Source organism: Apteryx mantelli, chromosome 28, assembly GCF_036417845.1.
Source record: "Apteryx mantelli isolate bAptMan1 chromosome 28, bAptMan1.hap1, whole genome shotgun sequence".
NCBI classification, from domain to species: domain Eukaryota; kingdom Metazoa; phylum Chordata; class Aves; order Apterygiformes; family Apterygidae; genus Apteryx; species Apteryx mantelli.
The window spans coordinates 125,916-138,215 of record NC_090005.1 but is presented as its reverse complement, the minus strand read 5'-3'; the positions used below and the strand labels follow the sequence as shown (position 1 = coordinate 138,215).

The 12,300-nt window shown below is 43.1% G+C and overlaps 1 protein-coding gene across 1 annotated transcript; it reads right to left on the bottom strand.

Moving 5' to 3' along the window:
- Positions 1-5,314: 5,314 nt before the first annotated feature.
- Positions 5,315-12,084, bottom strand: MEOX1 (mesenchyme homeobox 1). Its single transcript, XM_067312026.1, has 3 exons — positions 11,610-12,084; positions 7,903-8,075; positions 5,315-7,041 (listed from the first exon to the last, which is right to left on the bottom strand). The coding sequence occupies exons 1-3, from the start codon at positions 12,058-12,060 to the stop codon at positions 6,919-6,921; spliced, it is 747 nt and encodes a 248-aa protein (XP_067168127.1). The 5' UTR covers positions 12,061-12,084; the 3' UTR covers positions 5,315-6,918.
- Between the last annotated feature and the right edge of the window lie 216 nt (positions 12,085-12,300).

The following is a 12,300-nucleotide window of genomic DNA, read 5'->3' as shown; positions in this document are numbered from 1 at the left end:
TCCACCATCTGCAACTTTGGCGTCTATTACACAGGAAAAAAAATGCCACAGGAAAGGGAGCTCAGGAAAGGCAGGTAATGAACGTCATGTCACATGGCTGTAACTCGGCCAGACTCACAGCGCACAGGGGGAAGGGAGTCATTATCTGCCCCTGAAGGGTCACAAATTTACTTGGACGAAGAGCAGTGGTTCTGCTGGAGAGAATCCTATGGGCAGGCAGCCTCTGGATATTTTGTCTAGCTTGCTCTCTCTTAGCACCTTGTTTTCCCAGTCCTTGCAATAAGCATCTTGGAGGAGATGCAGAAGACATCACAGCTTTTGCCTCAGTCACACCCAGCCAACTCAAACAGTTTTACCATTGTGGTACACAACTATGCTCTCTGCAAGCTTCGCCTCTTACATTGTCAGGGAAAAGTATGAGCAGGTGGTTTAAGAAAACATTAACAGGGATATGTCATAGCTTTAAAAAGTGTTTGAAGGGAAGCGGAGCTGTTGCTTCCAATTTTTCACTCTGCTGTCTCCCTGATGAAATACAGTCATATCCACTTAAGTAATACCTTATGGAAAAGGAAGTGTCATGTTTTTATTGGACACTTTTTATTACCAGCCTCGGTGAAAAGTGCAGTTGTGAGCAGCTATCCCATTCCTTAGCCCTTTCACCAGCTTGTAATGCTGACAGAGAAGGGGTCTTTTTCAGGGAGACAGAGATTTGCAGCAGCAGGGGCTATGGTATGTGGAAAATAAACCTGAAATGCTTAGGGCTGCAAGCAGCTTCTCCAGGCATAAGTATAATTTATGAAGGCCGATGCCACTGTTTGCTCTGTAAGGGCCTTTCACTACCTGTGGCTTATGATTTAGGACAAGTTGCTCATTTAGTGCAGTCAAGTTCACATCTGGCTGCAGTGTTGCCTCTCTCCTTGATGGGCTTAACATGGCCATCATGAAGTGTAGGGAGCTCCCCAGCAGGGCTCATGGCAATCGCACAGGTCGTGCAGCAGTTTCGGGTATCTCGGGAGAAGCCGGTCTGGAGGTGGGCGGGGAGGTGCGGTGCAGCCTGCCCCGGGCGCGAGCATCTCCCCCCAGGCCTCTGCTGGGGACCTGCAGACACTGTGGGCCATGGTAAGGCTGTTTGGGTAGATACGCTCCCTGCTGGGAGAGTCTCCTTTAGAAAAGCATGAGATGTTTGTGATCACCTGGCCACAACTAGCAACATTTGAAATAACAAACAAACAAGAGTGAATGAAAATAACCAAACACAGAACTTCTGCTAAGCAAAGAAGGGAGGAAGCACTTCTGTAACAGCCCTGGGTTGGTATCTGGCTCCTGCTGGTGTTATGTGCACCGTGCTCAAACCCTGCAATGGCAGAAAACCGTTTCTCTTGGGTGGAGAGAGATTTTTGCTGTTTGCAGTAAACACTAAAGTGCTCACCACGGGTGACACTTACCACAAGGTGACACTCTTCCAAGTACAAACCCCTTCCCTGGGCTAGGCAAGGGCTGGCTCATGTGAAACTGCGTCACAGCTTCTGCAGAGCACGCTTCCATTCAGAAAGGAATAAAAATATGTTTCCAGAATAGGAATCTGGCACTTCCTCGAAGCTCTGGTGACTCCACACCTGCTTCCACAAGCCCTTAGTGGTGGCAGCTGCTGACTGTTTCTACACGGGAGGCAGATTGCTCTCTGGGACAGGAAGAGCTTTCCTAATGGCATGCACTTGAGCAAAATATTTTATTACTGTGAATTTGCTACTATCAAACCATAGAAAAATATATTCCAAAAGTCATCTAGCCTGTCTCCCATTCCTGAAAGATATTTGTCCTTCATTATTGCTGAATTTTTCCTTGATCTGGTACTAAGACAGACTGTAAATAGAGCAGGGTTGTTTACCCTGCAGTATAGACAGGTTTCTCATTAGGGTCCCTGCTCAGGAATGCTAGAGTGGGGCAGAGCGTTTCGTCACCGGCTGCAGTGCTTGTTGTGCCTTGCAGCCGCCTAGTCCAGCGTGGGATGGGTGCTCTGCAGCCAGGCACAGCAGTGCTTTGGCACACGTTTCCATGCACGGCACTCCAGCTTTCTGTCTCTGGATCGAGGGTGCAGTAGGATTCTCCCTCTACAAATCCTTTTCTTGCATATATTTGATAATTAAGAGTAACAGCCTGTAAGAAACACATGCAGAAGGAACAGAGCAGAATGTTACTCCACTCTAAGGAGTTATTTTTTTGAGCTGTTTGTTTGCAATCATCTTCATTATACCTGTGTTTCTAAGGAACTGATTTATAATCTTTTCTTTTGAAGCAGGTATTCTGAATATGTTTGCCACAGATGACTGAAGATAACCTTTATTGTTCAGATGCTGAAAGAACCCATAGAGAGTTAACAGATGAGACCAGCATGAATAACTTCTACAAAGGGAGTGTAATTTAATAATATGGTAATCTCATAGCTGTGCACAGACAGGTTCAGCTATGCTGACAGTTAATTATGACTGGCTTTATATCTATTTTATTAATACTAGTGATTATTGCTGTGAAATTTCATTGAAGCACCTGATTGGATATTGTATAGCATCATCTCCATGAGACTACTGTAATATGTCTGAAAACATCTTGAACTAAAAAATTGCCAAAATAAGAAGAAACATACTCAGGAGATTTGGATTTTATATTTCATTGTTTCTTTGGCAAGTTTTGATATTCATTCAGGAACTCAAATTCCCAGAGACATTTTTCCTGAATAAGTACCATCTAAACCCCTGGCAATAGCTAGAGGCTTTCTCCTAGGTGCAATGTGGACAAAAATTGACTGGCTTTAAGCATTGCCCTTGCAATGTAGTGCCAGTAACAGAATTAGCAAGCTTGGAGCGTTTCCCCTTTACATTAACAAAGCATTGAAGTAGCTACCATGGGTTCATCTGCCTGTACTGCCATCATGCCTTTTTTTGACGTTATTGTTTTGAAGAGTACAAAATTCAGCCCCTTATTGCAAGGGAATTTGTCAAGAGTGAATAATAGGAAATAGTGTATTTTGCTGGGAGGCCCTTTATTTGTGTGCTCTGGACCACATAACATGTAAGATACCTTTTAAGAAACTCAGATGAATAATTACATATTCATGCATGACTTGGACAGCTCATCTCAGAAGTCCAGACATTCAGTTTGTTCAATTAAAAACCATGCAGCTGTCTTCTCACAGAGCTGCTAGAAAGTTAGAACAGGAATTAATAGCAGTGTTGGCTTCTAGTGAAAGTGCTTTTCTTCCTGCATTTGGAAGAGGCAGCACAGAAATAAAGGACTTCAGCACATATTGGTGAGTTTATACAGATATCCCCATTCCCCATGGATTGTTTCCGTGGGCCTTATATGGGAAGAAATCTTGTTCCTCTGCCTGCACATGCTTCCTGTAGAAGACCTGTCAGACCCTTCCTATGTTATGTGGGTGACTGTGCACAGATTATTTATTGAGCTTCGGTCATGGGAAGCATTGCCAAACATCCCCAGGTAGCTTACTTCCCTTCCGCAGGGAGAATAAAGCCTGATGTGTATTTCTGAGAAGAATAATTGAAGGTCAGAGATTTTTCTCCCAGGCGACAGGCTTTGCCTGAAAGATTCTTGGCACCAAAGGTTCAGGGGGTCAAACGCTTTGATGGCAAAATGTTCCATCATGAAACACTAAAATCTCAGAATAAGCTGACAGTTTCACATGGAAACTCCAGCATAAAATGATCTCATGGGTGACTTGTACCTATTTGTCAAGAGTCAGAGCAAGAGCAGTTTAGGCGCTGTAATTATAGGTGCAAACTGAGATCCCTTTGACTCACTTTTAAGTGAACTAGGATCCAATCAGCTTCCCTGAAAGGGAATATTTATTAAGCTTCTTTCTGGGTGAGGAGTTGATCTAGATTCATTTTGGTTTATGGTAGTAGCCAAGAGCCCAACAGGTCTCATCACAAAATAAACTTCTTCTGCAGCTTGCAAACTGCCTAAACATAGCAGGGAGGAGGTGGTGGGCTGATGCACAGTCACAGCTGGCTTCAGTGCTTACAAGGAAATGAGCAGCAAAGGAACCCGGACATGAGGTGTTTCTTGTTCCTGGAAATGGGGCTAGGATGCCTGAGTTGGCACCAGAGTTTTTCACAGAAATAGCTTTTTCTTCAGTGTTTATCAAGAGCGAGAGTTAAACTAGTGAGAAATTTAATCAGAATCTTAATCAGAAGGCACCAAAGTTTAAGCAGAGCAATAGACATTCTCTGCTCTTAAAGTTACCATAATCTATGAGTTCTTCTCATCTGTGTGTGAGCCTTTTTTTTAACCACCTAGTTTTACGAAACCCAAATAACGATCACACTCTGATGGTGTGCCTTGGCTTAGTGCTGCTGCCGCAGCTGGGATCTGGCCAAAAGCTCCTGTCTGCAAGGTCTCCTACTGAAATCCCATACCAATCTCACACAGTCTGACCGGGAGGAAAATGAGGATAGTGTTTCCTCTCCATAAAGATCTTAAGTGAGACAAGTAGGTCTAGCCTAGGGAGAGGACATGCCTATTCTTAATTATTCTTATTAATTATTAATTAGCAGTAAATGCAGCAGTTATTTAAGCTTATGGAGGGGAGGTGCATGCTGGTTGCTCCAGAGAAATTAGTGGACTTTTTACAGGTGACAGTTCTGGCTGAGTGGCTGGCTGGCTGGCCTGAGAAGTCACTGGATTACACCTCTGAAACTCACAGGATTTACCAGTGTTTGCATCCCTGCTGTGGTCACAGCATGGAAAATACCTTGTATAACTTTTCACTTCTCGAGTTTCTTTATTTTTAAATCATTTTTGCATTAATGTCTACTCTAAAATGTTCAATTTTCATCTGTCAAATAGTCTGGAAATTTTAAAAGATGGAGTGGATGGACAATTTTTCATAGTAGACACAGTAATTCTTAGCTCTTTGAAAAGAATGCATCATCTCTTTTACAACAAATGTTCATATTAGCTATTCTGAGGTCTTTTACAAAGTGGAATGACCACAGATAAGTTTATGAACATATCATCCAGATATGTAACTTTATATCCACCATATCTGCAGAGTATTTTGTGTTTCTCCAAGTTAATGCCCCAAAACGATGCAGCAGAATAAGCTGAAATGAAGACAGTATGATAGCATGCCACAGCTGCAAATAGTGCTTACCTTTCAAGTGTTTAAACATGAGTTTCAGTATTCTCAAAACTCATTATGTAATATGCTAGTGTGAAAATCTGTTTAAAAAAGGCAAAATTGCATTAGAATACATTAAACAAAAGGACAGAAGAAATAGAAACAGACACTATGCTTTCCTAAAACTTTGTAATAAACTTGATATAATACAATTTTTGAATGAAAGGGGAACATTTTCAAGTGGAAGTGTTGTTAAGATATCTGGTGGTGCCAGGACAGTTTATGATCTTGTATTGGAAAGGTTTTTTTAATATATTATTTACATTTGAAATAGGGGCAGTTGGCTATCTCAGCTTTAGTGGCTTTAAAGATCACTGGTAAAGTTTCCTGATGTCCTCAAAGCCTGTCAGAGGCAGAGGTGATCAAGCACTGAGAAAAAAATCAAAATGGAATGACAAAAAAGCCACAGTATGTCTACATGTTTTGAAGAGAAAAGATACTTTGCATTTGTATGAACTAGTTGAACAGTTGCAAACACTAAAAAAATTCACAAAAAAATAACATATTAATGGAAAGTTTGCAAACAGCCAAAAAAAGGCTAAGTTGGTCACATAACTGTAAATTTGATAAACCGTGATACTGATTTTGAGGTCTATGAGTAATAAGTGTAAATCCAGACAATACGTTGATTGACAGATGTATTTGTACGTGATTTAAATATACACATGTGCATGCTTGTTATGCGGAAAGTTTTGTTTCCAACGGAAAACAAACCAAGAATTTGAAGACAGGAAAACTCAGCTAAATCACTCCCCATAATATTGTTTTCTGCTTCTCCTAACAATCCTAAATTCACAAAGAAAATACTGGGTGTTCAGAGAGTTTCCAGAAATACAAAAGAAAGAAAAGAAAGAGCATGAAAGAGTAGTTTTCCTTCAGTTAAAGAGACAAAAATATCTAAAACAAAACAGTGATAGCTACTGTGTTCAGAAGGCTTAATCTTTGCTGTATCTGATGTGATATTTGGTAGTGATTGTTTTGAAAAAATATTTGAATTTGAGATTTAGCAACATGATTTCAGGATTTGCTGTAAGCTTGGAAGAAATCTCCTGCCACAAATTGCTGCTATCAGCAAGGCACCTGCCCTCTTGTATTCCTAAGGGGAAAGCCATCTCCTCCCCAACAGGCAAGCAGCATTGTGTCTATAGTTTTGCCCTCAAATTTTTGTTTTTTATCTTATTGCCTGGCCATGTATGTTTTCTGTTCATATTGCATGAAAAATCAGTGACTACCAACACATTTATTGATGACTTGAAGGAAGGCACAAGGAAAATGTGCCATGCCAGCTCCAAATGCAGAATGCATAGAAGTGACCAGGGAAGGGTTGGATGTGAATACGGCGTTGCATTATCACTCATTGAACCCTTTCTTGCTGCCTGACGACCTGTATTTTCTGAGCATTTGAGAGCCTAGACAACATTATTCCTGCTTTATATTCAGTGTTTTTAGTTAATATTCTGAAGACACACCTGTGGAAGTAAGACAATTCTGGAGAGTTAAATTCATTCAGACAAAAATCAAAGTCATGCCCTTCCTTGGCTTTTTTCCCCTGTGTTCTTTAAGTGCCTCTGCACTTAGAGCATCATTCCCCTTTCAAAGGCTCAGGGCTACAGGTTTTGCAGGCAGGCTCATCTCGCGGCGACAGCGCTGATCGGAGCCGCGCAGCATCCGCTCTGTGAGCAGTCCCCTCTCCATACCCCTCCTCACTGCTGCAAGGACTATTCAGAGCTGGGGGAGGCAGCAGAGTCCACATCTTCTGTGTCATGGTCCTGGGGGGACACTGGCTGCCCGCCTTTAACACGCTTCCACTTCATTCTTCTATTTTGAAACCATACTTTGACCTGGATGATAGAAAGGAAATGTTACTTATTGCCTCAATTTCAGCCGTATAGGCAGACCCCATGTAGCCAGTTGTATATTGATAAACGAATGTTTTGTGGGATTCTGGAAGAAAAGGTGGAAGGGGCGTCACAAGGTTAACTAAGCCATCTCTCTAATGAGGGCAGGGACAATTCTCACTAATCTGTTGTAGACAGATGTTTCTCCTAGAAACCAGCAGTACAAGTGCTTTGCCCAGGGTCCATCTCTGTGTCAGTTAATCATGTAAATTTGATGGGCATGGTGTCCCTAAATGCCTTTTAACAGTCAGGCCAGCCAATCTAATGTTTCAGGAATTGTAATTGGCTTCATTTAATTGAGCAATTCCTCTGTTGTTCATTAAGCTTTGATAAGGAAACCCTGGCTATCACAATGGGAGAACAGAAATATCTGTCTCCGCAAAACTCTGCATTTTTGTCTTCCCTTATCCCCTCAAAATATTACATGACCCAGGAAGGATGCAAATTATTAAACACGTAACGTTCAAATAACGTCCTGGTAACTGGAGTCTAACATGATATCCATATTCCTTCTGCAACTCATGGCACATCAGTATGCACCAAAGAGTGGTGACAAACAACAGCTCAGCAGATATCAGACATTCCTAAATGTGTCTTATGTAGTTTAGACTAACAGAATTACATCTATTAACTACTTGCAGGAAATTTCAACAAATGTGCTTAAAAGAATTTGGAGGTTTTGTATTAAAATACTTCTGTGCCATTACAAAAGTCCACCCTTGAGTGACATGTCTGTTTTATAGCATTAGGAAGAAATGATGGGGAAGGGAGGAGAAGCTGGGGAGGTAGGGGTTCAGGAATTACTTGTCTCTCTGTGAGATCCAGGTTCACAGCTATCTCGTATCTCCTGAGCCTTGTCAGGTAATTATGGTGGGCAAATTCAGCTTCCAGCTCCCGTAGCTGCTCCTTAGTGAAAGCTGTCCTTTCCTTCCGTGATTTGCTGCTTGTTTCTGGCTTGTTGCTTGAGCTCTGGTTTTCTAAGAGACAAGCACACGTTGTGTAATTTGCAGTTACATCGATCTATGTGGATATGCGCATTGTAGGGATCTGATGTAAACTACTGATTGAAGGGCTAAGTTGGACATTAGTTTAAGAAGCTTGTTTTATGCCCCCTCCAGCTTGTCAGTCTTTGGATCAAGGGGCCAAAGCTGGGACAGCTAAGGGAAAGGAAGGGGCACATTGCCAGAACTGCAGAAGCACAGACCTAGGTCTGCAAGGCTAGGACTGAGCAGCTTTGGGAAGGAAGCTTCCACATCCCTTGCAATCATTGCATCTAAATGGTACTCTCAGTAGCAGTCATCTTCCCCACATCTTTACTTTCACTCCATATATATGTATTATTGCTCTCCCTTGATGCTGGCTGCTGCATCACAGTCACTACCCAGCAACTGGCAGCAAAGCAAAGCTAGCACGTAAATGTGTGCATGATGTGTAATGAGTGTATGGGGACCTTCTCCAGTGCAGGGGGCAAAGCAAAGTCACTGAGGAAGCACCCTGGGCTGGTGTATATTTGGGGAATATGGTGAGGGCAGAGCATGGAGAAACAATCAACAGCAGAGAACCAGTGTCCCTGCGTCAGCCCTGCATCCTCCTGACTTTCAGCTTCTTTGTATCCTCACTGAAGGAAACCTGTAAGGGAATCAGGGAGCTGTGTGTGCGACTGGCCTCAGTATCATCCTTGTCACTATGCTGCCTCAAAACACTTTTTTGCTATCCATGCACTTAGCTGCAATGTGGCTGGAAAAGGCACATTTCTGAAGCCAAATTTCAAGCCATAGCTGCAGGGATGCTATACCAACTATGCTAAGAAATGAACACAAATGTGGCAATTCTTTTCTCTTCTCTTCTCTTCTCTTCTCTTCTCTTCTCTTCTCTTCTCTTCTCTTCTCTTTTCTCTTTTCTCTTTTCTTTTCTTTTCTTTTCTTTTCTTTTCTTTTCTTTTCTTTTCACAACCTGCAGGGCTCCTGTCAGTCTCCCAAAAGTTATCATTTGTCTTTTGACTTTAGAGATTAATTTAGTGCTTTGGAGTTTCCTTACAGGTTGCTGTGTGTTCCTAACTTTTTACTTAATTGTACGTGAAAGACAGTATTAAACTCTAAGTCATTTTAAAGTCCATTAGCCTCTTAAATGCTGTAATTGCAAAGGCATTGCTTTAACTGATTTGCTAAGTTGTACAGAACTGAATCCTTGTAGCCCTGTATAAAAAAAAATTTGAAAACGTTAATGGCTCTGACTTGTGGAAAGGCTGCAGAACCAGCTGTGAAAACCAACACTTGGCTCCCTTCTGTCTTCAGGTCATCATGAGCCTGCAAAGTTGGGACTGAATAAGGCCCCTAAAGGACTGAAGACTCCTGTAGAGGAAGGGGAAGGGTGCCTGCATGGCTGCGCACGGCTGCTGGTAGGAAATGCCACTGCTGTTACCACCATAGCAAAGAAGTTTTATAAACGTTTTGAATATATCAAAGTTTCAAAGAAAATTTTAAAGATTGTCAAGGGTTTTTTTTTTTTCATTTTTACATCATTCTGCTTATTTGTCTGAGAAATATGGTTATGTTAGACTTTTCTCAGAATACTCTGCAAAGAACCATATTCTAAGATCCTCACTGCCTATTTTGTAATAATCAAGTGTTGGTGAGAACTGGAAGTTTTCACACCAAAACAAATCATTGTCATGCCATAGCTATACTGCAGTTCAATAAGATGGTAGCTGGTAATGCACCAACCAAGAAAAGTGACTTTATTTTGCAGTGTTTGTCTTCAGGTGATTTCAAATTTTTCTTTCTTTATTAGCCTACTAATTTCTGAAGAGAGGGCTCTGGGTGCCCAGTGAGGGAAAACTCTCCAGAGGAGAGAGAGGCCGCATGTCCCCCCTTCCAACACACAATCGGTGTGTGTCCGGACACATCGCCAGAACTGCAGTGAAAGCTCAGGAAGCAGCAATAAAAGCATTGATCGGCATTCGCCCATTTGCTTTATTTTGTCTGGGGAGAGCAGGAAAAGGTTGCAGGGTGTTTCTGTTATTCTGCCTTCCCTAGAGGAGCAGCTTGCATGGCCAGCAGCTGCTGCTGGCAGGTAGGAAGCACTTTGCACCGCAGTGATGTCTTTGCTTACGGCTCCTTGAAATGATAAGCATGTGGGCAGAGCAAGTGTGAAAAGAAAACGTCAAGGCTGCTGACAATAAAGAGCAGAAGGAGCATTTGTCTTCTCCTTAAAACAGGGGATATGCTTTGGAATCATCTCCGTCGCTTTAAGAATAAGGATATCCCCATGCTCTGAGTGCATGGAAATCTGCTCTTTACCCTGTGACTAATAAATGTTTTAATAAAAGCATTTTTCCCTTAAAAAAAAAGAAAAACTTCTTTGCATTTGAGTTTTGGGGGAAATGGTTGCCCAAAAAATGTTTTTGGAATAGAGATGGCCTTAAATAATACAAAGCTGGGTTTCTAAAGAAGAAAACACAGTACTGAGGGTAGTAAACTAGCCTTCAGGGCACAAAGAGGCTCAGAATATTAGCTATTTCATGGGTGCCCCGAGTGGGCCTGTCCAGCACTGTAGGAGAGCAGAGACGGGAACGGGAAGCGCGATGGAAAGAGAGTGGATCCGCGCGCGTTGTTTAAACTGCAGGATGGAGAAATGAGACTTGCATTAGTGGCTCTTTCGTAGCCAACCTGCAAAACTTCAGAAAAATCATTTTATCTACATGTCTCAGTTCTCTATTTGTAAAATGGGGATACTGGAAAATAGTCCCAGCCTCATAACAGTGCTGTGGGGAAAAGCATGCTGTAGCTTGTAAATTAGCACAGTAGCAAATGAACACATATAAACATTTTAACTTTCAATACCTTCCTTCAGAGGAAACTATTTAATATGTATTTCACATATCTAGATAAGAGATTATATATCTGTGAAATTCTTGAACATTATGCTGTAGAAAGAGCGTGTTTTGCTAGTTATGATCACACAATGAAAAATTACATTGTTTTCCTTATTGCTGGACATTGTGCTTATGGGCAAGCTTGTAGTGTCTACTGTTTTGAAGTGAAAGCATTTAATATTTAGTGAGGCAAGTTGAATTTATCTCAAAAGGGAGACTTCGATGCATCTGGTACTTCTGACCATAAATCCCACTGCAACACTCCCAACCAGCACAGGCAGCTCAAGACAAGGGCTCCTTCCTTGTGCACTAGGCGGATGGCAGGTAAGCCGTGCATGCCGGCACCTCCGCGCACTCTGAGCGCTGCTTGCACATGCCGTGTGATTGCGGTGACAGCAAATCTGCATTGTGCTGGCAAGGGAAGTGCCTGGTTCAGTTAGCAAGATTTGCAGACGTGAAGTACAAACACAGGAGATCATCAAAGAAAAAACAATTCAGTTTTGATGTTGTATAAGTTTCCCTAGGCAAGAATTATAAAATGTTTTCTTCATAGGCTTTATTTCTTAACTCCCAATCTCATAGGTGCTCCTGTTCTATAGCCTGCACTAGCCCACATCCCTGATTTTTTGTGACCTACCTGAGTTTTCCTTTTTCCTTCTGGATGCCTTTTTCTCAGTCCTGTTTGGAGTGTTTCCTGGTAGCTCATAGCCACCATGCACGGCCATGGCAGCACCCAGCAGGTTGGGGCTGCCGCCTTCAGGCTCCGCAGACACTGAAGCCAGCGCCGGGTTGAGGCGTCGTCTGGCCTCGGTGGCGGCCGGGTGCCAGCTGGTGCGCTGGGGAGAGGGATGCTGCTCTGCGAGCGCCCGCTGCTCCCGGGGGAAGCTGTGGGGAGCCGCCGCCAGGCAGGAGGCTGCGAAATCACAGTACGGAGCAAAGTCCGACTTCTGGTGGAAGGAGAAGGGCGCTGGGGGCAGGGGGCTCAGCCCTGCAGCCGGGGCCACGTCGGCACGGGCACCCCGCAGGCAGCCCCAGAGCGGAGCGGGAGCTGGCGGGCTTCGCATGCAGCTGCTGGTGGTGGGCTCCATCGGCTCGCCCCACCGCCAGCCACGTTCCCGCCTTGGCGCTCAGGCTTTGAAAATGGAGCGGCAGCTGCCGTGAGAATTCCTAACTTTCACAGGAACTAGAAATCCAATTCCTCCCTAAAAAACAGTTTGTTCATGAGCTTTATGCTGTTGCAAATTTGCTACTTTGGGAGCTCTTCTAAACATCTTCATTGTCCCGGCTGGAAAACCATAAGCAGATCCGTGCCGCAATTGCCCTGGAGC

What these genes read in the sequence shown, in the direction of transcription:
- MEOX1 (XM_067312026.1), bottom strand. Translation starts at nt 12,060, where the DNA reads ATGGAGCCCACCACCAGCAGCTGCATGCGAAGCCCGCCAGCTCCCGCT. An exon ending in AAGGAAAAAGGAAAACTCAG is followed by an intron (nt 8,076 to 11,609) that starts GTAGGTCACAAA and finishes CTTGTCTCTTAG; the next exon opens with AAAACCAGAGCTCAAGCAAC. An exon ending in TGGATCTCACAGAGAGACAA is followed by an intron (nt 7,042 to 7,902) that starts GTAATTCCTGAA and finishes TCTATCATCCAG; the next exon opens with GTCAAAGTATGGTTTCAAAA.